The sequence below is a fragment of the Carcharhinus amblyrhynchos genome, chromosome 2, assembly GCF_965287045.1.
Source record: "Carcharhinus amblyrhynchos chromosome 2, sCarAmb.v2.hapA, whole genome shotgun sequence".
NCBI lineage: Eukaryota > Metazoa > Chordata > Chondrichthyes > Carcharhiniformes > Carcharhinidae > Carcharhinus > Carcharhinus amblyrhynchos.
In genome coordinates this window covers 19182952-19209382 of record NC_137325.1, presented here as the reverse complement: position 1 = coordinate 19209382, position 26431 = coordinate 19182952, and the positions used below count along the sequence as shown (strand labels likewise).

The window sequence follows — 26431 nt, the reverse complement described above, 5'->3', positions numbered from 1 at the left end:
AGGGACTTGAGCATATAATCCAAGCTGACACTTGAGTACAGTACCAAGGGAGTGCTGCACAATCAGTGGTGCTGTTTTTGGAGGAGGCATCAAACTGAGCTCCTGTCTGCCCTCTCCGGTAAACACAAAAGATTCCAGGGTAGACATTTGTAGTAGGATAAGGAGTTTTCCTCAATATCCTAACCAATAGTTAACTAGCTCTTAACCAAAAACTAAAATCAGTTTTTCTGGTAATTAGTGCGCAGTTATTTGTGGAACCTTTGTAATGACCTCAACGTGGCCCATGAGGTTAGCCTCTTGTAGTACGAGCTCCCTGATCGAGGTAATGATTTCCTGTCCAATCAGGGAGTCTTACCCATACATATACATTGAGGAGTGTTAGGATTCTGACTTTGTACCTGAAATTCTCTTTGGAATGGAATGGAGTTTGTAAATAAAGGGAATCTGGTGAAGGGACACCAGCCTTTGAGGAGTTATTACAACCTTGCTGTGGGCAAATTGGCCGCCATGTGTCCTACAACAGTCCAAAAGTCTTTCACAGGCCGTAACCAGCTGAGGCTATGAAAGATGCAATGTACGTGCGAGTCTTTCTTTCTTTTTGCAAATTGAGACTCCTCAGAGGTCTGTGGGGCTCAGCACCTCAACTGAATGGAATGAGTGAAAATATCGATGCCTGTGACCTTCCCAGGGCTGGCAGGGTAAATGGTTTCCTGCCTAGCAGCCGGTTTAGACTGAGGCAAAAATAACTGTCTGTTCAGGTAAGTTTACTTGTCGACTGACTGAGGTAAGGCTTTGAGTGAAAGCCAGCTCGATAAAAGGCCAGTGGATGAACTGGCAGGAACTTTTCAATGAATCTGCACTAACCCTATTCCAACCATAATAAACTCAGCTAGAGTGCGCTCAAGGTTAAAAGAGAAAATTCTCGAACTGTGGCTAGCCATATCCTCAGTTCGTTGCCATCACATTTAAAACTGTCCCAATGTGAAGTTTGTTAACAATGCCTTTTTGAAAGATTTTTGTTTGGTATCAGTGAGCTGGCTTTCTCATGAACAAATATTGTGTTAAAGGACAGCAGGTTAAAGAGAAATCTTCAAAAGGAAGCCAGGATCAGCAGGCGGTTATTGATGGTACTGATAGCGCATCACTCCCCTGTCTAGTGATGTTGCCTCGGGAGATCATCGTATGTTTTTCTGACCTGGTTCACTCCCTCCCCTCCTCCCAGATTAGTACACAATGGTTTGGCTGTTTCTGAAATAATAGAACTTTTTGAAACAGTAATCCTGGCGATTGAAAATAGCTGACGGACGTTTTTAAAAGTGTCGATTACTAAATGCTTCCATTTAGCATTTAAATGCATGGATTTCGGGCCTATTCCAGAGGACCGAACACATATTCCAACCTGATGCTCCAGTGCAGCACTGAGGGAGTAGCACACTGCCAGCGGTGCCACCTTTCGGACGAAATGTCAGATGGACGTCCCATCTGCCCCCTCAGATGGGCATGAGACACTTAATGGCATTAATTGGAAAACAGGGGAATTCTCCCCACTGTCTTGACTAATATTTAGCCCTCAATCAATATCACTAAACAGGTTGTCAAATAGGAGACAGAGAGTGGGGGTCAACGGGTGCTATTCGGATTGGCGGATGGTGACTAGTGGAGTGCCCCAGGGGTCGGTGCTGGGGCCTCAGCTTTTTACCATTTATATAGATGATCTGGAGGAGGGAACCGAGTGTAGGGTGTCGAAATTTGCTGATGACACCAAGATTGGGGGAACGGCAAATTGTGCGGAGGGTGTGGAGAGTCTGCAGAAGGATCTAGATAGGCTGGGCGAATGGGCCAGGAAATGGCAAATGGAATTTAATGTTGGCAAGTGTGAGGTGGTCCACTTTGGTAGGAAGAATGGTAGGAAGGACTATTACTTACGGGGCGAAAAACTGCAGCAGGCGACGGTGCAGAGGGACCTCGGGGTCCTTGTGCATGAGTCGCAAAAACCCAGCTTGCAGGTGCAGCAGGTGGTCAGGAAGGCAAATGGGATGCTGGCCTTCATAGCGAGGGGGATTGAATATAAAAGTAGGGAGGTCTTGCTGCAGCTGTATAGGGCATTGGTGAGGCTGCAGCTGGAGTACTGTGTGCAGTTTTGGGCGCCGCACCTGCGCAAAGATATTTTGGCCTTGGAGGGAGTGCAGAGGAGGTTTACTAGGCTGATACCGGAGTTGAGGGGGTTGAGCTATGAGGAGAGGCTGAATAAACTGGGCTTGTACTCGTTAGAGTTTAGAAGAATGAGGGGAGATCTCATTGAGACGTATAAGATGATGAATGGGATGGATAGGATAGAGGTGGAGAGGCTCTTCCCGCTCAAAAAAGGCAGTAGGACTAGGGGGCACAGCCTCAAGATAAAAGGGGGGCGGTTTAGAACGGAGTTGAGGAGGAACTTCTTCACTCAAAGGGTGGTGAATCTCTGGAATTCTCTGCCCGTTGAAGTGGTGGAGGCTGCCTCGCTAAATATTTTTAAGACGCGGGTTGATGGGTTTTTGATAAGAGAGGGGATTAAGGGTTATGGGGAGAAAGTGCGAAAGTGGAACCGAGCAGCAACAGATCAGCCATGACCTTATTGAATGGCGGGGCAGGCTTGAAGGGCTAGATGGCCTACTCCTGCTCCTATTTCTTATGTTCTTATGTTGTCTGTATTATGCTGTTTGTGGGAACTGGCAGTGCACAAATAGGCTTCTGAATATCCTGTGTTATAGCAGTACATCATCACCTGCAAATGCATTTTATATAAAGGCATATAAGTTCCTTCCTTCTTAGATACATCTATAATGGGGCAGCAGGGTGGCGCAGTGGTTAGCACTGCTGTCTCATGGTGCCAGGGACCTGGGTCCAATTCCAGCCACAGGTGACTGTCTGCGTGGAGTTTGCACATCCTCCATTGTCCGCGTGGGTTTCCTTGGGTGCTCTGGTTTCCTCCCGCAGTCCAGAGATGAGCAGGTTAGATAGATTGCCCTTGCTAAATTGATGAGGTGGATTAGTGGAATAAATGTGTGGGGGTTATGTGGATAGGACCTGGAATGATGCTCTGTCGAAGATTTGGTGCAGACTTGATGGACCAAGTGGTCCCCTTCTGCACTGCAATGATTCTATGATAATTTTATGATTTTTCTACATGTAAAATAAATCTGAAAAGCATGAAACATAAGGTGCAAGACAGAACTAGATATTTGAATGGGAAACCATTATTTCCCATTGAGTTCAGCATCTCCTGCTGCCAGCATTCTCCTTTGTGCTTCCATAGTGGTTAGGATTCAGCACTTTCATGGCCTGGGTTCAATTCCCGGTCATGCGGTAGCATGGTGGCACAGTGGTTAGCACTGCTGCCTCATGGCATGAGGGACCACTGTTTGTGCAGAGTCTGCATGTTCTCCCTCTGTCTGCGTGGGTTTCCTCTGGGTGCTCTGGTTTCCTCCCACAGTCCATCGGCCATACTAAATTCTCTCTCAGTGTACCCAAACAGGCGCTGGAATGAGGCAGCTAGGGGATTTTCACAGTAATTTCATTGCAGTATTAATATACGCCTACATGTGACACTAATAAATAAAATTTAACTTTAAACTTTGTACTCAAGACATTTAATATTAAAAGGAGGCATAAATTTTCATTGATATCATAAACAGTATGTATTTAACAGTAAAAACAAAAAAAAGTTAATTTGAATCTATGCCCAATGTGGGTGCCTTTTTTTGATTCATTCCTGGAATGTGGGCGTCGTGGGCTGGGCCAACATTTATTGCCCATCACTGATGACCATAAGAATCAACCACATTGCTGATGCTCTGGAGTCACATGTAGGCCAGACCAGGTAAGGATGGTAGATTTCATCCCTAACAGACACTAGTGAACCAGATGGGTTTTTCCCAGCAATGTTTTTGTGGTCATCATTAGAGTTTTAACTCCAGATTTTTATTGAATTCAAATTTCAACTCTGCCGTGGTGGGATTCAAACCCGGTTCTCCAGAGCATTACTTTGGGACTATGGATTATGAGACCAGCAACAATACCACTGCACCACCACCTCCTCTTTTGCAGAAGGTGGATATCGTCCTTAGCTATAAACTTCCTTTGTTCCCTCAAAATATTCTTTGTTCACTCAAAATTTCTTCAGGCTTGCACTGGAAGTGACAGCTTGGAACGTGGTCTCAGATCTCTGTTGCTTCATGTGACGATTTGATTATCGTCACATGTATTAATAAACAGTGAAAAGTATTGTTTCTTGTGTGCTATACAGGCAAAGCATACCATTCATAGAGAAGGAAACGAGAGAGTGCAGAATGTTGTGTTACAGTCATAGCTAGGGTGTAGAGAAAGATCCACTTAATGCAAGGTAAGTCCACTCAAAAGTCTGACAGCAGCAGGGAAGAAGCTGTTCTTGAGTCAGTTGGTATACCCAGGCCCTATCCCCATCACCCCATGCATTTACCCTTGCTAGTGCCCCTGAAACTAAGGGACAATTTAGCATCACCAATCCACCTAACCCGCACAAGTTTGGACTGTGGGAAGAGACTGGAGCACCTGGAGGAAACCCTCGCAAACAGTGACCCAAGCTGGGAATTGAACCCGGATGCCCGGCGCAGTGAGGCAGCGGTGCTAACCACAATGCCATCCTAAATGATGAATCTATAAATTAGAACTAGACCTCAAAGGAACAACAAAATATCCACTTGTAATGATGTACGCTCACAAACTTTGTAATTGTTCATGATACTTTCAGCAAATCTTTTCAGTATCTCTCTCTCCATTTCTATCTTAAGGTTTCAAGGTTCAAGATTTCCTGGGAGGATTTCTGCATGTTTTCTTGCAAATTCCTTATGCATCCCCACCTGTTGGAGATCTCCGATTCAAAGTACGTGTTTGAGTTCACCGCTGCTACCATTGCTCTGTGTCATTCTGTAAGTTTTCCTTCATTCTGTCCTTTCCCTGTAGAAATTAAGGTGACAGCAGACTCTGAGTAAATTGGATTTCCACCTCAATACAAGAGATATCACGCACCAAAAGGGAGCTGAGTGGGTCTCAGGTGCTTTTCCACAGGGCCAGAGAGAAAATCATCTTCACCAGTCTGCACACATTTGCCAGTATCTGTCTTCAAACTATTAATAATTGTCTTGTAGTGGATTTCCCCTTCTGCCAAACACAGACAAGCAAACAAAAGTCCAAAGCTAGGGGGCATAAATATAATCACAGGATTGTTACAGCACAGAAGGAGGCCATTTGGCCCATTCTGTCTGCACCAACTCTCCAATCGAGCATTACAACTTAGTGCCATTCCCTGGGCCTTTTTCCCGTGCCCCTGCACAGTGTTCTGATTCAAGTAGTCATCTCATGCCCTCTTGAATGATTCTTGGTTGAACCTGCCTTCACTACACTTTCAGGCAATGCTTTTCAGACCTGAACCACTCGTTGTGTGAAAAAGTATTTTCTTACATCTTTTGCAAATCACTTTAAGTCTATGCCCTCTCGTTTCTGATCCTTTAACAAGCAGGAACAGTTTCTTCCAATCTATCCTGTCCAGACCTCTCATGCTTTTGAACATCACTATCAAATCTCCTCTTAGCCTTCTTCTCTCTAACAGTCCCAACCTCTCCAATCTGTCGTTATAACTGAACTTTCTCATTACTGGAACCATTCTTATAAACCTCTTCTCCACTCTGTTCAATGTGTTCATATCCTGCCGATAGTGTGGTGTCCCGAAATGTACCCACTATTCTTCCTGAGGTCAAACTAGTGTCTTGTAAGGTAGTCACCAAAGAATTCAGAAGAATCATAGAATCCCTACAGTGCAGAAAGAGGCCATTTGACCCATTGAGCCTGCACTGACAACAATTCCACCCAGGCCCTATCCACATAACCCCACGTATTATTCTTACTAATTCCCTGACTCTAAGTGGCAACCCACCTAAACTGCACATCTTTGGACTGTGGGTGGAAACCGGAGCAAACCCGCACAGACGCAGGGAGAGTGTGAAAACTCCACACAGTCACCCAAGGCTGGAATCGAACCTGCGTCGCTGGTGCTGTGAGGCAGTGGTGCTAACCACTGCGCCGCCCAATGTTTTTATCAAATGGTTAGAATATTGAATTGAACACGCAGATACATTTAAGGCAAAACTAAATGAGTCAATGAAGAAGATAGGAATAGAAGGATAGGAAATGTGAGGCGAGGCTCATTCTGAGCATGAAGACTAACATAGGCCAGTTAGGTTGAACAGTTTGTTTCTCTGTTGTAGATTCTATGTAATTTAATGCAAGAGAAAGGAAGGGAAATACCTTTAAAATAAATAAATGATCAAGAAACAATTACATTAAACTTCTGAAACTCAATCTTTCAAATTATTGTCTTATTAATCTGCCATCTATATTATTGTTTAATTAAATGTTTCTTGCCTTTCTCTGGTGATTCACTGAGCTTTCTTCCCTTGTTCCTCATAAATTCAAAACACACAATCTTCCTCCTTCCTGCTTCCCCACTGCTTTGAAATAAAGGTTTATTGTATGTATCCCGTTGTAGACAGTGAACATTGTAAAATATTGTGGGGCAGCTTTTTTTCCTTTTTTGCACATCCTCTGGCTGAAAGGAATGCATCAAAATTCTGCTGGGACAACTCTGAGCACAGAGTCATAGAATCCTATAGTGCAGAAGAGGCCATTTGGCCCATTGAGTCTGTACCAAATCTCTGACAGAGTACCTTACCCAGGCCCTCTTCCCACACCCTATCCCTATACCCCTGTGCATTTACCATGGCTAATCCATCTAACCTACACATCTTGGACACTAAGGGGCAATTTACCATGGCCAATAAACCTAACTCACACATCTTTGGAGTGTGAGAAGAAACCAGAACACACACAAACACAGAGAATGTGCAAGCTCCACAAAGACAGTCACTCCTCAAGGTCAGAATTGAACCCTGTGAGGCAGCAGTGCTAACCACTGTGCCACCCTTAGGCAGGTCTCATTGTGTTCTGCACCTACCATAACCTCTGTACCCTTGTCACCAATTCTATCCCCCTGCTCAGCTACACGGCAAGTTTTGGATCCGTTCACAAGAAGACTCCTCTAAGTCCAAGGGACATGAACTTGAATGTTAATGATTGTTCTTTGTTCAGATGTCAGGCTTAGCTATTCATCACCTGATCTGACCAGCCGCTCTTCTGCCAAAACCTCTCATTATTTTTTGGATCTCTGGGACTGTAAATATGACTCTCTGCTTCTCTTCTCCATTATAGACTATCTTTTTGAACCTCTCTCCCCTAAGTTCTCCACACTAAGGACACAGGACTAGGAGAAAACAATTGAACCCCTCAAACCTGACCATTCAATGGCTGATTTGTGTCCCAACTCGATAAACACTCCTTCGATCCATATTCTTAATATTTTCGGTTAACAGAAATCTGTCAGTCTTGGATTTTTAAATTAACAGTTGATGAAGCTGCTGCTTATAGAAGACTAAGTGCATAGAATTTTTTCCTAATTTCATTTTCATTTGATTCTTTTAAGGTCTAGTTCTAATTAATAGACTCATCGTTCAGGGCAGCATGGTAGCACAGTGGTTAGCACTGCTGCCTCACTGTGCCAGGGACTTGGGTTCAATTCCCAGCTTGGGTCACTGTCTATGTAGAATTTGCATGTTCTCCCCGTGTCTGTGTGGGTTTCCTCCGGGTGCTCTAGTTTCCTCCCACAGTCCAAGGATGTGTGGGTTAGATGCATTGGCCATGCTAAATACCTTTAGTCTCAGGGGATTAGCTAGGGTAAATGCATGGGTTACGGGGATAGGGCCTGGATGGGATTGTGGTCGGTGCAGACTCAATGGGCCGAATGGCCTTCTTCTGCACTACAGGAATTCTATGATTCTTTGATCGACCTGTGGAAATACTTTCCCTGTTCAGTTTAATATCATGAAAACTTCAAGCTGATCACCCTTCCGAATTCTAGGGAATTCTAACCTAGGTCATGCAATTTGTCCTCAGAATTTAATCCTATGGACTCCAGGTACCATTCTGGCAGGTCTCACGGCACTCCCTCTGAGGCCAATGTATCCTTAAAAGTACACAATACACTGTGGATGCTGGAAATATTCAACAGGTCTGGCAGCATCTACAGAGAGAGGAACAAAGTTAACGCGTAGGATTTTACGGTCTCATTTGTCCCAAAACAGTAAAATCCCACTCAAGGTCAACGGACCTTCCCATTGTCTGCTCCTTGCCTGCTCTGATTCCCATGGTGGACAGGGCAGTAAATTCCAGCCAATGTCTTGGGTTCAACAGCTGTGATGAAAGGTCATTTTCCTTAAGACTTCCTATGACTCCATCTCTGCCTCAAGGCATTTTCAGCTGCAATCCTCATTCCTATCTTTGTTACCTAGACTTATTCCAATTCCCTCCTGGAATAGCCCTCCTATTTTACACCCCACCTCCCCCATTAAACTTGAGCTTATTCAATGCTGTGCTACCTATATCTTAATTCACACCAAGTTTCATGCACGCCTTAGTGCTTGCTAACCTAGTTCCCAGGCTGGCTTTTCAAAACCTCCAAATCCCTCCATGGCGTCACCTTCTCCATTTGCAATCGTTTCCATCTCTATCACTCTCTGCAATTTGGGCGCCCCTCTGTCATTAGACTCTTGTGATCCCTGATCTCTATTGCCCCATCATTTGTTTCCATATCTTTAGCTGCCTAAGCTCTGACATTTCTTCCCTGAACCTCTTTATCTATCTATTCTTCTTAAACTACCTCTCTGACTAAGCTTTTGGTCACCAGTGTTAATATTTCCAGGAGTAATATTCCATCCCTCTTACCAGGCCTCCTGTCCTCCTGAAATCTCACCTCATCCTATCCCACAACAGGTAGTAATGGCGAATTAAAGTTGTTCATGGGATTTCTCCCTTTCATTTGAGTGTCTTGTATTTCAGCCCCCTGAGGATGCCAAACCATGGAGTGGAACACTGGATGCCATGGAGTTGGGACCTGCTTGCCCACAGTCTCCTACCGAATTACCTGATAAAATCACCCACATGAGTGAAGATTGCCTCTACCTCAACGTCTACGCCCCAGTCAGGGTAGGAAATAAGTTACTAATGTTACAAATCCTGTCTGCACTTCATTCAATGGAACAGTTCATTCTCAAATTTGGCTAGCAGTAAACAGGCCGTAAAAAGTGAACTTAAGCTGCCGTGCATGAATTTTATTATTATTAGTAAATGAGTAAAATAAATTACTGGTTTGTTGGGCTAGGTGCTACATTGGTACAGTGGTGTGCCAACTAATTATCTCACCTGTCTTCTCCTGTCTTCCAAGCGACCCTTGGGACAACCCAACCTATCCCAAAATGCTTCACCTGAAAAATGATAAGATCTGAAACCTGATGGACTTGATCCTGAAATTGCTAGTTTTGAGTGTCTCAAAACTGTAATTATTTCAAAGACATTTGGACAGATAAATAGGTGGGAAATGTTTAGATGGATACGGGTCAAACGCAAGGCAATGTGACTAGTTCAGTTTAGGAAACCTGGTTGGCATGGACGAGTTGGGCCTCTGTGACTCTAATATCACATTACAGTATGAATCTGAGATCTTGCCGTTTTTAATTGGCTCAAGACCTTACGATACCTTAACCCACTTAGCCACTGGAGAAGCCTACATATCAATTCTTACAACTCACAAGGTATGCATCAGTGGAAGCACTCTTGTCGTTGAATCAGATGGACAAGGATTCAAACCCTACTCCAAGTTCTGGAGCACATAATCCAGGCTCACAGAGCTGGGTGGTATTGAGGGAGTGCTGCACTTGTCAGGGGTGCTGCTTTCTGGATGCGATGTAATGCCAAGGCTCTGCCCTCTCAGTTGAATATAAAAGTTCCCACATACTACTTGATCCTCGCTCCTCTGCCATAGAGGAGTTGACCTGAAGTCATGGTCAATAATTACCCCTCAAGTAACATCACTGAAAGTACAGATTATTTGGTCATTGTTACATTACTGTTCATGGGACCTTGCTCTGTGTAAATTCAATACTGTGTTTCCTACATAGTAATAGCAACTACATTGCAAAAATACTTGAGTGACCGTGAAGTGCTTCAGGGTGTCCTGAGGTGGTGAACAGCATTGCATAAGTGCAAGTCCTACTCTGTTGTTTGTCATATGCAGCAAAACCTCATTGTTACGCTCTGTTACGTTAAACTTCACTCCTTTCCATTACTTGTTCTTCTGGCTCTGGTAGTCTTTTTGCAAACAATGGCGCAACCCAGTATTCATCCACATTATAACCTAATAACACGTAACCATAAAAACAGGTTTGCAGGCAGGTTTTTCATTGCTATTTGAATATATACTGTTGAATATTTGTGAGGAAGTATGAATAAGCTCTAAACTAAATTAGATTATGGGAAAGGATGAAGGAAAACTTTATCTTTCAAGTGACTCTTATTGTCACACGAGATAACATTCCATGGCAGGGAAGGACACACACATTCTCAGAGACTTTGTAAAGGGATCGCAATGAGTGACAGGAACATGGGAACAGGAATAGACTATTCAGGTGACCCAAATGTGCTCCAAATTCACTAAAATCATGGATGATCTGCATCTGAGATCGATTCCAAACATTTGTTCCACATCCCTTGATATGCTGACCTAAGAAAAATCTATGTATCTCAGTCTTGAAAGCTACACTTAACCCCCCAGCATCAATAGTCCATCTTTCAGCCTTTATGGAATGAGGCATTTTCTGATATTGGTACTGAATGGCTTCGCTTTGACTTTAAGATTATATCTCCCCGATCTTATTCTCCTACCTGAGAAGATGACTTCTTGGTGTCCATCCTGTCAAATCCCATCAACATTTTAAATGTCTAAATCAGGTCACATGACCTTCAATCCTCTCGTTTCAGTCCCTGGGGGAATTGGGAGAGACGTCCAGAGTAGCTCCTCTGGCGATGTAGCCTGGCCACCTCACCCCAGGAGGGCATCGAGCCTCAGTTGGGGATTTTTCTCTGGTGACAAACGCCAAGATTTAGAAAAGATGCAAAACAAAATAGGTCAATTCACCACAAATCCAGCCTTTGCAGCTGTTATTACTCCCACTCACCTTTCAACCAACATCCAAATCTTTTCTCAGTCTACAGCAGAGATATTGACGTGAAAAAATTTAAAGTTTATGTATTAGTGTCACAAGTAGACTTACTTTAATACTGCAATGAAGTTACTGTGAAAATCCCCTTGTCACCACATTCTGGTGCCTGTTCAGTGCTCTGTGGGAGAATTTAGTGTGGCCAATGCATCTAACCAGCACATCTGTCGGACTGTGGGAGGAAACCAGAGCACCTGGAGAAAACCCACACAGACACAGGGAGAATGTGCAGGTTCTGTACAGAGAATGACCCGAGTTGGAAACTGAACCCAGGTCCCTGGTACTGTGAGGTAGCAGTGCTAACCACCATGCCACCCCAAGTCAAGAGAAACTAAGTGATGTGGAGTAGCACAGTGGGTCAGACATCACCCTTTCACTCAGGAATCATAACTGACTGGTGTAAAAATACAAAGTGAAATGAATTTGGCAGTCTCAATTAATTCCACACTTCCTGCTCTTTCCCCATAACCGTGCAATGTTCTTTCCCATTTTTAGATACTTATTCAATTCCCTTTTGAAAGAAGTTTTGAATCTGCTTCGTCCACCCTTTCAGAATATTGCATTCCAGATTGTAATAATCCATAGCGCAAAAAGAATTTCTCCTCATCTCCCCTCAGACTCTTGTGCCAATTATCTTAAATCTGTACCCTTTGCTTACTGGCTCATCTAGAAAATGGTGACTAATCACCTTCCATGAGTCTTGCTGGACTAGAGAACAGAAGAAACAAATATACATCAAATAGAAAACAGGGATTAAATTCGATAATCTGGATTGTTTGATTATTCTGTTTCAAACAATCTGGATTGTTTGATTATTCCAAGGAAGTGGAAATCTGGGCACAGTGATTAACATTGCTGCCTCACAGCTCCAGGGACCTGGGTTCGATTCCTGACTTGGGTCACTGTCTGTGTGGAGCCTGCACATTCTCCCCGTGTCTGAGTGGGTTTCCTCCGGTGCTCCAGTTTCCTCCCACACTTCAAAGATGTGCGGCTTAGGTTGATTGGCCGTGCTAAATTGCCCCTTAGTGTCCTGGGATACGTAGGTTAGAGGAATTTGCAGGATAAAGATATACAGAGATAGGGCATGAGTGGGACTATTATCGGTGCAGACTCGATGGGCTGAATGATCTCCTTCTGCACTGTAGGATTCTATGATCTAGATGTGTCAACCTTCTACGACAGTACTTCAAGAGATGTTGAAATGTGAATCATTTGTTACCAATGGCATAATTAATTCAAAAATTACCTAGACATTCATTTCTAATTCAGTTTTGAAAGTATTTATTTATTTCTGTTGACAGACAGGCAGCAGTTTTCGATCTCTGCCCGTTATGGTTTACTTCCACCATGGTTCCCTCCAGTCAGGGGCGGCTGGAGCGCATGACATGAAGAATCTCGCAGCATATGGACAGGTAAAAAAGGAATGCGGATAATGTCCATGTCTTCCTGGAGGTATGGTAGAGGGGCATGAACTGCAGATTTGTGGTATATACCAGTAAATTACCCCCAATTCTCTGCAGCCTGATTTTATTTACCTTTGCGTGGGACCTTATCAAAAGCCTTCTGAAAATTCAAATACACCACATCTACTGGTCCTCCTTTATCAATGCTACAGGTAACAACCTCAAAGATTCCAACAGATTTGGCAAACATGATTTTCCTTCCATGTTGACATTGCCCAATTTTACCACATTTTCCACGTTTCCAGTTATCACATTCTTCATGATAGATTCGAACATTTTCCCTAACATTGACGGTCAAACTAACAGGACTGAATTTCTCCATTCTCCCTCTCCTTCCCTTCCTAAGTAGGGGGTTCACATTTGATACTTTCCAATCTGTAGGAACCTTTCCAGGATCCATTGAAGTTTGAAAGATAACTACCAGTACATCCACTATTTCTACAATTACCTCCTTCAGCACTCTGGGGCATAGCTCATCTGGTTTAGGGGATTTATCAATCTTCGATCCAGTTAACGTTACAAGTACTACTCTTTACTCATATTACTTTATTTCAGTGCTTCAGTTTCACCAACCTCTTGTTTGCCTCATATTTCTGGGACATTTTCTGTACCTCCTTCTGTGAAGACAGACAAAAAGTAATTGCTTAGTCGCTCCACCATTTCCCCGTTCTCCATTATAAATTCTCCCGTTCCCATGTACAACAGGTCACATTTCTCCAAGATAATCTTTTCTTTTTTACATAGCTAAAGAAATGTTAAGTCTGCATGTATATTTCTTTTTTAAAATTTATTTGTGGGTCATGGGTGTTGTTGGCTTGCCCGTATTTATTGCCCATCCCTAGTTGCCCTTAAATTGAGTAGCTTGCTAGGCCATTTCCAAGGGCAGTTGAGAGTCAACCACATTGCTGGGTTCTGGAGTCACATACAGGCCAGACTGGGTAAGGGTGGCAGTTTTCCTTCCCTAAAGGACATTAATGAACCAGATGGGTTTTTTCGACAATTGACAATGGTTTCATGATCATCAGTAGATTCTTAATTCCAGATTTTTTTTGAAGAAAAAAAAAATCTGGCTTGGCAGGATTTGAACCTGGGTCCCCAGAACATTAGCTGAGATTTCTGGATTAATAGTCCAGTGATAATACCACAAGGCCATCACCTTCTTACTAGCTTACCTTCATGTTCTTTTTCCCTTCATTAATCAGTTATTTGTCATCCTTTGCTGGGTTCTAAGTTGCTTCCAACCTTCATGCCTACCAAATTTTCTGGCATCCCCTTGTATCTCACTTCTGTCTGGAGTAGCATTGGAACACTACACTGTCTGACTGAGCTAAAGAGTCAACTGCATCCAGATTGGACAGTTATCAATTTCAGAAATCAGTGCGCACCTATCTCGCCAATGAAGTAACGTTATTTTAAAACAAAGAAAAGCATACCCAAACTTTTCTGTGTGGTGGACTGAGAGCCAGAGTAGTTGAGATTCAGTTAGCAACTAAGATAAAACATATTAAAGGTTAACCGTAAATTAAATAAAAGCTAGTTCATATGAAATAAGATTATGAGAGGCTGGCGTTGCAAGTTATTAAAATACTTCAATTTCGTCATCGAAATAAAAACAAAACACCCCAGATGCGGGAGATTTGAAATAAAACGACAGTTTTTTCACTGAAAAGGAGTCATAGACTTGAAACGTTAACTTTGTTCCTCTCATGGCACAGGTGGCACAGTGGTTAGCACTGCAGCACCAGGGACCCAGGTTTGATTCCCAGCTTGGGTCACTGGCTGTGTGGAACCTGCACATTGTCTGCGTGGGTTTCCTTCGGGTGTTCTGATTTTCCCACAGTCCGAAAGACGTGCTGGTTAGGTGCATTGACCACAGTAAATTCTCCCTCAGTGTACCCAAACGGGTGCCGGAGTGTGGTGACTTGGGAATTTTTACAGTAATTTCATTGCAGTGATAATGTAAGCATACTTGTGACACTAACAAATAAACTTAAAAACTTCCCTCCTATTTAATTAAGGACCTTGAGATCCTTTTGGGTTCTAATCAATGGCCATTGTTCTTGGGTTTGATCAGAATGGGGCTAATATAACTAATGCTACGATATAATTAATTGGACTCTGCAGGTTGTTGTGGTGGAATTCAACTACCGTCTTGGACCTCTCGGCTTTCTCAGCACTCTGGATGTGAATGCTCCCGGCAACCTTGGTTTCTTGGACATGATTAAAGGCCTTCAGTGGATAAAACACAACATCCGGAACTTTGGAGGAGATCCCACCTCTGTCACATTATTTGGTCATGGGGCTGGAGGGCTAGCGGTGGGTTATCTTCTGTTGTCGCCCCTAACCAGAGGCCTCTTCCACAGAGCCATCTCCAGTAGTGGCAATGCTTTGGTGCCCGGTTTCATCGCAAAGCCTGGCGACAATCACGCTGACCCTCTTGCTGCCAGCCGAGAGCTGGCAAAGGCGCTGGGGTGTCCAACTGATGAGAATGTAAAGATGGTGGAATGTCTTCGAACAAAACCAGTGGAATCTCTTCTCAATGCCCCAGTTCCCAAGCCAAAATATGGACCAAAGTTCCGTCCCATTGTCGATGGTGTTTTCTTACAGGAGCTGCCTCAGGAGTCAATTCTCAGAGGAAACCACATGAAAGTTCCTTATATTATAGGACTTACAAAGAATGAGGCAGGGGTTGAGCTTGCTGATCTTTTGGGTAACGGTGATGGAATTACCACAGAGACTTATCACAAGTTGGTGCTGGACTATGCCCACAGTCATTTCCGGTATGTATATGTTTTGTCCTTTCTTGATGTATTTTTCCACTTTAGTTTTCCTTCCGCTCACATTCCTGTTGCGGTATAGTTCAAGAGAGCTGTCTTCTGATAATACATCCATATTTCATGCAGGAGCCACAGATAATACAGGATGTTTGAGTGGGGCTGGTGAGAAAGAGAGGCAGTAAAGTAGCAAAGGGAATCACAGCTAAGTTCAATTCTGTCCGATTTTAATGTCTCCGTGTATGACCCTACCAGCAGTATGACCCTACTGGGAGGGAATAGAAATTAGTATCAGAAAACTTGTCTGACTTTATATTTCTCCCTCACCTTGGATGCTTAAACTAATGTAATGCCTTGATTGAAATCAACAAACCCAGTGACGGCCTTCATGTTTGATAGGGCTCAGGTCCACACCATGGAATTGGAGTTTTCTTTAAAGAAAGGACCATGATGTGAAGATGCCGGCATTGGACTGGGGTGGACACAGTAAAAAAAATCTCACAATACCAGGTTAAAGTCCAACAGGTTTATTTGGTAGCACGAGCTTTTGGAGTACTGCTCCTTCGTTAGGTGAGAAAGGACTGTACAATAACATCCTAAAGTGCAGCATCCCACATTCATGAGTTCAATTTGTTAATCCATCTGATGCTCACTATGGGTGGAATTTTCCTGTCCACCCCTGCCCAATCATAGTGGGTGGAAGCAGACCTGGCAAAGGTCCCTTGATCTTGGGTGGGAATTTCTGGCCTTGGGGCGAGCACGGCCAGAAAGTCCTGCCTTCTGTATCTATCTACATTTACCTAATCGATTAGAGGTCAGGAATTTCCTCAGCTGTTCTTCCAGTCAACTTTTCCTCGGTTTATGCTGAATTGATGGAGGGCAATTAGGACAATTACCTCCACTCCCAGCCCCAAGAAAATTCCTCAGAGGTATTCCTCAAGAACCTTCAGAGGTGACCAGAGATGCAGATTGAACTGACCAATTGAAAAACATGAATTTTCCTGCCTTATCGTAAAATCTTTCCAAAATTCATCAACTGTCTAAATTTGATTTATTATTGTCATATTATTTGTATACAGTGAAAACTATTGTTTCTTGTGAGCTATGTTCATAGAGAAGGAAACAAGACAGTGCAAAACATAGTGTTACAGTCATAGCTGGGGTGTAGAGAAAGTTTAGCTTAATGCAAGGTAAGTCCATTCAAAAGTCTGACAGCAGCAGGGAAGAAGCTGTTCTTGAATCTGTTGGTATGTGACCCCAGACTTTTGTATCTTTTTCCTGGCAGAAGAAGGTAGAAGAGAGAATGTTCAGGGTGTGTGGGATCTTTAATTATGCTGGCTGCTTTTCCGCAGCAATGGGAAGTATAGATAGAGTCAATGGATGGGAGGCTGGTTTGCATGATGGATTGGGCAATTTTCATGACCTTTTGTAGTTTCTTGCAGTTTTGGGCAGAGCAGGAGCCATACCAAGCTGTGATACAACCAGAAAGGATACTTTTTTTCTATGGTGCATCTGTAAAAGTTGGTGAGAGTCATAGCTGACATGCCAAATTTCCTTAGTCTTATAAGAAAGCAGAGGCGTTGGTGGACTTTCTTAACTATAGTGTTGGCATGGGGGGACCAGGACAGGTTGTTGATGATCTGGACACCTAAAAACTTGAGTCTAGAGTAGTGAAAGTGAAAGCTCCCCTACCAAAGGGTCCTGGGAACGCGTAAGGACTGTCAATACAGGTTGTTTGCAAGCCAGCAATTCTTGAATTTGGGGAATTTCTGCTCCTTGTAACCAAAGATCAGCAGAACCAAGTTCCTATCGTTGGTAGACACTTCAGTCATCTCCTGAATTCAATGGCCAATTATTTGTTTTAACTAAATCCCCTAATTTCCTTCTCTTAGATCAAGATTTTTGTTTTTCACGCCAGATTATTTTATTTACAGAACTTAATTATCTTTATTACATCCTCCTTTGTTACCATGAAGATTCTGTAACACTCCTTAAAGCTTCTTTCAAGAAGTAACATCTCAGAATATAAGTTATGAGTAATTTGAGACAATTACATTGCAAGTGCGGCATATTAGGGTGGAACAAGTAAACTTCGACCAATGGGCCTCAGAGCCCTTCATTATTGGGGGCTTTGGATCTGTTGTAGTTTAATTGACAGGATTAATTGAATGATCAGTGAACAAACCCATTATTGTTGATCACACTTCTATCAGGGTGGTAGAAGGCAAACTAGATGGACCATGAAGAATTGCCTATGCATCTTGAATATCCACAGAGTTCCGACGGTCCACCATGGATCTCTGATAAAACTCTTTCACAGATCCAGAGGTAGAAATAGCTTCATTCTGCTTCTAGTTTTGAAGGTTCCAAATGCAGTGCAGTTTCTATTGCGATGTCTGTCTGGTTGCCAAGCAAGTAAGGTACAAACTAACTCCCAATGTCATTTCCTGCAGATTCAATCCATCCCAGATTGCGGATGTCATCAGCTATTCGTACCAAGATTTCATTTGTCCAAATGACCCAGCTGCCCTCAGAGATGGCTTCAGAGACCTAGTTCAGGACCACAAGTGGTTGACACCAAGTTACCACTTAGCAGACCAGCACTCAAGCAGGGCAGAAACGTTTCTGTATATTTACAGGTAAAGTACTTCCGAAGCTGTAGAACTGACTTGAAAAACTCCATAGTGTACTCAGAATAATTTAAAAGAGGCATGCACTATTTTTTTACATGACATTTCTCATAGTTCAGTTTCTGTAGAGAAAAAACTCATTTTCCTTGTTTCTCACTCAAATTTGACACAGTGATAGTACACTCACCCGTGACTTAGCTTGTGCATTCAAGCTTCACTCCGAACTTAAGCAGCTAAAAGAGCTAGGGGCCCGGGTTCAATTCCAGTCTTGGGTGGTTGTGTGGAATTTGCACATTCTCCCCATGTCTGTGTGGGTTGCCTCTGGATGCTCCTGTTTCCTCCCATAATCCAAATATGTGTGGGTTAGGTTGATTGGCTGTATTAAATTGTCCCTTAGTGTTAGGAGGATTAGCAGGATAAATACATGAGGTTATGAGGGTAGGGCCTGGGTGGATTGTTGTCAGTGCAGGCTCGATGGGCCAAATGGCCTTCTCTACACTGTAGGGATTCTATGATAATCCAAGACAACCGTACTGTTGGAGATACCATCTTTGAATATGTATTAAATCAAGTCCCCATCAGTTTCTACAGATTAGCATAAAAAGTTGGGCTATTTGAAAGACAAGGGGATTTTCTTAATATCTTAGATAATACTAAAACCCTCAACCAACCTCATCAACCTCAATTGGCCATTTAGCTAACTGGCATTTGTGGGATCTGGCTGTGCATGTGTTGGCTGCCACATTGTCCTACAAAACAACTGTTTGCACTTCAAAAAGAACTTCATTGGCTGTCCGAAAGTCATGTTGGAGAAGTGTACCAAACAGGTGCCGGAGTGAAGCGATTATGGGGTTTTCACAGTAACTGCATTGCAGTGTTAATGTAAGCCTACTTGTGACACTAACAAATAAGCTTAAAAATAACTCTATTGTAAGTATCTCTTCCTTAAATAAGAACAAAACTATACAAAGTCCAGGTGTGATCTCAGCATGTCTTATACAGCTGTAGCAAAACTTCTGTACTTTCATACTCCATCCCCCGTACAAGACCAACATTCAATTTGCTTTCCTACTTATTTACTTTGCCTGCATGCAAATCTTTTTGTGATTACTGTACAAGGACATCCTGATCCCTCTGTACTGCGGGATTCTTCCATTTCAATTTAAATAATATTTTGCTTTCCTATTCTTCCTACAAAGATGGACATCATATTTTCCCACATTATACTTGGTCTGCCAATTTTTGCTGGAACCTCTGGATGCCCATGCCTACCTTTCTTAATCAAGCCCTCCTGTCCCTGACAATAGATCAAATCTGAAGTAGCCTAATGGGTATGGCTGCCTTCAGAACAAAGTGTCCAGGTAAATTTCTTTCTCCCTAACGTTTTACAATGTCTGAAGCTCAGGCTCCAGCTCCAGCTCATCAACTTGGAGCCAAAGTTCCTCAAGCTGCATATACTTACTGCAGATGTGGTTGCCATGGATCATACAGGCATCCACCATCTCCCACATGCTACAGCTGCAACACATCACCTGCGCTATTATCCTTTGTTTTTATTTAATTAATTAGGTTTCACGTTTAGAATATCACTCAGTTATTATCTGTTGTTATATTATTGAATTTAATTCATTGTTATAATTTTAATATAATTCTTGTATCTCCCCAATACCAATTTAAACTACTGCCACAGTTTAAAGGGGGAAAACTTGAAACTTACTGATTACCTAACTGTACACTTCAACAAAGATGTGCAGGTTCGATGGATTGGCCATGCTAAATCGCCCCTAGTGTCCAAAGATGTGCATGTTAAAGGGGTTAGCCATGGTGAATCTGCAGGGTGATGTGGGTATGCCGGCGTTGGACTGGCGTAAACACAGTAAAAAGTCTGACAACACCAGGTTTTAGTCCAACCTATTTATTTGATAATATTCTCACAAGCTTTCGAGGGGTTACCCTCTTCGTCAGGTGAATGGAGAGTTCTGGCCTCAGACAGAGCATATAAAGCACAGACAGTTTAGAGATTACTGATTAAAATGCGAATCCTTACACCTAACCTGCTGTTCAAGACCTGAAGTGGCTGACAATGTGAGTGGTAGGAGCACTGATCACAGTTTAAAGAGATGTGTATTGTCTCCAGACAGTACAGTAAGTGAGGTTTTGCAAACCCAGGCAAGTCACGGGGGTTACAGATAGTGCGACATGAACCCAAGATCCCTGTTGAGACCGTCCTCATGTCCACAGCGAAAAACCGCACCGATCTCCTCAGAAGACAAACACGGGACACAGTGGACAGAGTTCCCTTCGTCGTCCAGTACTTCCCCGGAGCGGAGAAGCTACGACATCTTCTCCGGAGTCTTCAACATATCATTGATGAAGACGAACATCTCGCCAGGGCCATCCCCACACCCCCACTTCTTGCTTTCAGACAACCACACAACCTCAAACAGACCATTGTTCGCAGCAAACTACCCAGCCTTCAGGAGAACAGTGACCACAATACCACACAACCCTGTCACAGCAACCTCTGCAAGACATGCCGGATCATCGACATGGATACCATCATCACACGTGAGAATACCATCCACCAGGTACATGGTAAATACTCTTGCAACTCGGCCAACATTGTCTACCTGATACGTTGCAAGAAAGGATGTCCCGAAGCATGGTACATTGGGGAGACCATGCAGACGCTACGACAACGGATGAATGAACATCGCTCGACAGTCACCAGGCAAGACTGTTCCCTTCCTGTTGGCGAACACTTCAGTGGTCACGGGCATTCAGCCTCTGACCTTCGGGTAAGCATTCTCCAAGGCGGCCTTCACAACACACGACAGCGCAGAGTCGCTGAGCAGAGACTGATAGCCAAGTTCCGCACACATGAGGACGGTCTCAACAGGGATCTTGGGTTCATGTCGCACTATCTGTAACCCCCGTGACTTGCCTGGGTTTGCAAAACCTCACTTACTGTACTGTCTGGAGACAATACACATCTCTTTAAACTGTGATCAGTGCTCCTACCACTCACATTGTCAGCCACTTCAGGTCTTGAACAGCAGGTTAGGTGTAAGGATTCGCATTTTAATCAGTAATCTCTAAACTGTCTGTGCTTTATATGCTCTGTCTGAGGCCAGAACTCTCCATTCACCTGACGAAGAGGGTAACCCCTCGAAAGCTTGTGAGAATATTATCAAATAAATAGGTTGGACTAAAACCTGGTGTTGTCAGACTTTTTACTGTGAATCTGCAGGGTTACAGGGATAGGGCAGGGGAAGAGAGCTTGGGTAAGACACTCTGTCAGAGAGTTGGTGCAGACTCAATGGACCAAATTACCTCCTCCTGCACCGTCAGATATTCTATTATTCCGCCTCTGGGATCTCACCATCTCCCATTCTTGGGCCATTCCTTTTTGTAAAAGGACAGAACAGCACTCAACTCCCTTCCCTACCATATTTCCAGATTTAAGCACTTGAAGTTGCCACAGTCTTGAGCTGCTGTCTTTGAGCAACTTAGTGTGTGTGTGTGTACGCAAAGCCTCCTGTATTTATACCAATGGGAACCAGTTCTATCTAGTTACCACACATCTAGTTACCATCTAGCCAGAGACTATATTTGTTTTTCTCTAAGGCTGAAATTTACCATCATTAAGTTAAATACAAACTTGACATTAGAAAAAGATCAATTCTCAAAACTCCTTCACTTACCAAATTTACAGGTTTAAGTACTCCAGTTTAAGATGTCACCTTTTGCAACTTATTTTTAATTGCTTTGTCACTCTCTCTCTCTCCCCCTCACACTTCTATTGCTGCCTTTCCTGTGTGTTCTGTCTTGGGCTGAGGGTGAAGTCTAGATACCAAAACGGGCCTCAGAGAGTGCAATCTGGAAATTCACAGAGAGTGCACATACTGTATTCGTTTTATCTATTCAATCCATCATCTTTCAAAAGAGCTCATTAAATTTATCTGAATAACATGCCTTTACCAAATCTATGCCTATAATTAGCACATGTATTTCAAAATGCTCAGTATCTCAAATCATGATTTCTCAGACAACTCATTATGTTAATTGGTGTATCCTTTTGTTAAAAAGGCAGAGGAGTCACATTAGTAATCCTGAGCCTAATGAATCTTTGAAAAGCTTTCAGTATTCACCCCTGAATCATTCTGAGACTGTAAAAGGATTAAATGAACAGCACAGGACCACAAAAGGGTTAGTTCACTATTCACAGGAATCCTGTGCAGTTATAGTTCAATTTGATTGGGCAAACAGTCGATAAAACAAAAGAGGGATTTATCTGCTGTTGAGATTAGAATTGGACTGGAATTATTTATTCTCAATTGGTTCAAATCTTTATTCATTAATGTAAAGTACTCACTCAAGCTGTACACTTTTGATTAGACATCTCCAAAATTGACTTTTCAGTTCTTAAGACCATTGAGGCTCCTCTATTGTTGAAAGACATTGCCATGGGCCAATGTGCTGTTTACTTTTGGGTTGGGATTATGACTCCAATATTTAAAACAGCAAGTCTAAAATGAATATCCAGGAAGTTCTTGCTTGGTTCAAACTCTTCAATTTTATGTTGAAGTAGGTTTCGAAAAAAAAAACCTATGCTGTAAATAGTCAAAGCCCCAATCAATATATTATAAAATCAGACACATCCATGGGTTATTATAAGTAATTATACCTAACACTATTGCAGTTTGACTGATTTTTTTAAAGTATCTACATAATGGTATAATAAAAGCTAAATATTGCAGATGCTGTCTGAAATGAGAAAAATAAAGTGCTGGAAAACTTAGCATGTTCGTGGAGCAAGACACAGAATTAATATTTGGAACCCAATATGAGTTCAGAAATGGAGTCATATTGGACTCAAAACTTTAACTCTGTTTTTCTCTCTCCACAGATGCCATCAGACTTGTTGAGCATTTTATTTTTATCTATATTTTTGAATTGATTTTTAATTTATTATTGTCACATGCATTAGCATAGAGTGAAAAGTATTGTTTCTTGCATGCTATACAGAGAAACGTTCATAGAGAAGGAAACAAAAAAGAGTGCAGAATGTAGTGTTACAGTCATAGCTATGGTGCAGAGAAAGATCAACTTAATGTGAGGTAGGTCCATTCAAAAGTCTTACGGCAGCAGGGAACAAGCTGTTCCTGAGTCAGTTGGTACCTGACCCCAGACTTTTATATCTTTTTCCCACAGAAGAAGGTAAAGAGAGAATGTCCGGAGTGTGTGAGGTCCTTAATTATGCTAGCTGCTTTGCTGAGGCAGCGGGAAGTATAGGCAGTGTAATGGTAATAATGGTAATCTTATTTATTTGTGCTCCCACAAGGTGCAAGCGAACTTAACACTTGATGACCATAAAAATGGGTTAAGTAACACTCTCTGGTCAAGCTCATCAAATAGATATGGAGCAAAGTTCTCACTAAAAAAATTCCTCAATGCCAAACTCAAGTACAATCTTACTGATTGAATGAGACAAGATTCCTAATAAACCATCCTTTGATTATACTTAGTCAATTCATTTTAGGGGTGGTTCTGTGGAAGTAGCTGCATTCGCTAGGAATTTGGTGTCAATTGCATTTAGAAAAAAATAAATTAACTGCTACTTTTCTTTCCAGCCATCCTTCCTCCTTTTCCCAGAAACCTGCATGGATTGGGGCTTCTCACTTGGATGATTTGCTTTATCTACTTGGAGATCCTGTTGCCAAAAATCCAACCCACCAATACACTGAAGCAGAGAAACAGCTATCTTTCAGTCTCATGGCTTACTGGACAAATTTTGCACACAGTGGGTAAGGAAATATTTCTGGTGAAGCTAAAATAAGTTCTGTTTCACCACTGACAGATAGTAGCAACAATGTGTACCATCTACAAGATGCATTGCAGGAACTCACCATGCCTCCTTAGCCAGCATCTTCCAAACCGACAACCACTATCACCTAGAAAGGCAAGGGAAGCAGATACATGGGAACATCACCACCTGAAGGTTCCCGTCCAATTCATTCACCGTCCAGACCTGGAAATATATCACCGTTCCTTCTCAGTCGTCAGGTTGAAATATTGGAAATTCCTCTCTAACAGCACTGTGGGTATACCTACACCTCAAACTGCAGAAGGTCAAAACAACACATCACCACCTCCTTCTCAAGGACAATTAGGGATGAGCAACGAATCCTGGCCTAGCCAAAGTCCACATCCTGTGAATGAACATAATAAAACCAAATCTCTTGCCATCATTTCAGCTCTCTCATTACTCGCACTCCCCACCTTTCCCCAACCAAGGATAAATGATCTGCTTTCAGGCCTCTGCCAATACTGTTCTCATAAATGAGTACAAGGAGGACAAGAGGATAGCAGCCAGTGGGTGTAGGCTCCTGATATCAAAATTGCACCTCAGCATTTTGCCAACGCCATAAACGAGAATGCACACCTACACAGTTCAGTTATCGGAAACAAATATTTTCTTTGCCATGACACATCCCATTAGTGGTCAAACTTCCTGAATCTTAGAGCCACATACTATAATCTTCAGACATTCTGGGCAGCACAGAGTGTTCAGTACTGTTACCCCACAGCACCAGAGACCCGGGTTCAATTCCAGCCTCAGGCCACTGTCTGTGTGGAGATTGAACATTCTCCCTGTGCTTGTGTGGGTTTCCTCCAGGTACTCCGGTTTCCTCCCACAGTCCAAAAGATGTGTGGGTTAGGTTGATTTGCTATGCTAAATTAACCTTAGTGTCAGGGAGATTAGCAGGGTAAATATGAGGGGTTTCGGGAATAGTGGTTGGGTGGGATTGTGGTTGGTACAGACTTGATGGGCCGAATAGCCTCCTTCTGCCCTGTAGGGATTCTATGAAAATTTGAGCACCGCGAGACACAGACAATCTTTACAGACACAGTTTCATTACTATTGCACATCTTGAAAAATATATTTAAAATAAGTGCAAATTGTATTAAAAATATACGCATGCAAGAATGTTACTGATTATTCAAGTTAAAACTTGCATACATTAAAGTACATAACAATTTAGATTCTAAATCATTATATTTTACCTGTATTCAATTAATGCGCTTGCTTAAATTAAATTCCACTATATAAAACTATTACAAAAATAATATCCCTCAAGTAAGATGATACTTAACAATCAGGGCTAATCATTATTAAAGATAGAAGCCTCGCGTGTCCATCCTGAATAAGGAGTCCTATCACACGTAAGAGTCGCATAACGTTTCCATTTTACTAACTTCATCGTACAGTGATTCATAGCAGCATGCTGCACCAAAAATTGTTAAAAAAAATTGGGGCAGCACCGTGGTTTGCACATTCTCACTGTGTCTGCTTGGGTTCCTTCCAGGTGTTACAGTTTCCTCCTACACTGCAAAGATGTGAGAGTTAGGTTGATTGGCTATGCTAAATTGTCCTTAGTGTCAGGGGAGAAAGCAGGAGTAATACATGGAGTTACAGGAATAGGACCTGGGTGGAATTGTAGTCAGTGCAGACTCGATGGGCCAAATGGCCTCCTTCTGCACTGTCTGATTCTATAAATTGGAGAGGCTTCTTCAAAATGGCACCGATCAAGCCATGCATCTCTACACCAGACTGGTAGGAAATTCTGAAAGAAATCTCGCAAAGGTACTAGGATGGACACTGGATCAATCATGGATTCACTAAACAGCAGAACAGTTGAGATGAGCTGAAATAATTGCTTGATTTTTGTTTGTAACCTCCTCCCAGTGCTGTTGCCTGCTCTCGGATTCTCTTCTTTGATGAAGCAGTTCATACCAGAGGGTGCACTTGTTTATCTCCCTCCAGTGTTTCACAAGTTTCACGTAGCTCGCGAGTTGCTCTCTAACCATCCTCCTAAGACCAAAATGAAGCACAATTCCAAATCTTCACAAAAAAGTGATGTGATTTCACTCTTAGATGGTACTGGGTTCTAAATTAGATTTTGTACAGTCAGCCCAAACACTTGAAAAACTTTGAAATTATCCAATTCACTTCACTTTGGCCACATACTGCCAATGAGTTGAAGAATATTGCTCTTGAGACCATGGAATACTAGCAGATGTTAGGGGCACATAGTTTTAAAAGAATGCTTCCAAGTTTCTCTTTTGAACGTATTGTTGGCATAATCTTGCAGTCAGAGCAAGATTATTATGAAATCAGTAAGCAGTTTTCACATAATTTCACATGCAAAACACATTTTTCTTTAACACCAAGTTAACATTTAGTGAAAACATACTACCCAATATCTTGAAACCTAGACAGTGCTAACAGAATGGAATAAGATGCACCATGTGGGTGAAGTTAATTCCTTCAACATTGCATGATGACAATCTGGAACACTCTGCATTAAGTGTTGTGGATA

General features: G+C 42.5%; 1 protein-coding gene across 1 annotated transcript; it reads left to right on the top strand.

The window, feature by feature from the left end:
* Window positions 1-1045: 1045 nt before the first annotated feature.
* Window positions 1046-23858, top strand: LOC145356769 (neuroligin-1-like). Its single transcript, XM_080209639.1, has 6 exons — window positions 1046-1180; window positions 8965-9111; window positions 12482-12592; window positions 14768-15423; window positions 17871-18056; window positions 23681-23858. The coding sequence occupies exons 1-6, from the start codon at window positions 1046-1048 to the stop codon at window positions 23856-23858; spliced, it is 1413 nt and encodes a 470-aa protein (XP_080065765.1).
* The last annotated feature ends 2573 nt before the right edge of the window (window positions 23859-26431 follow it).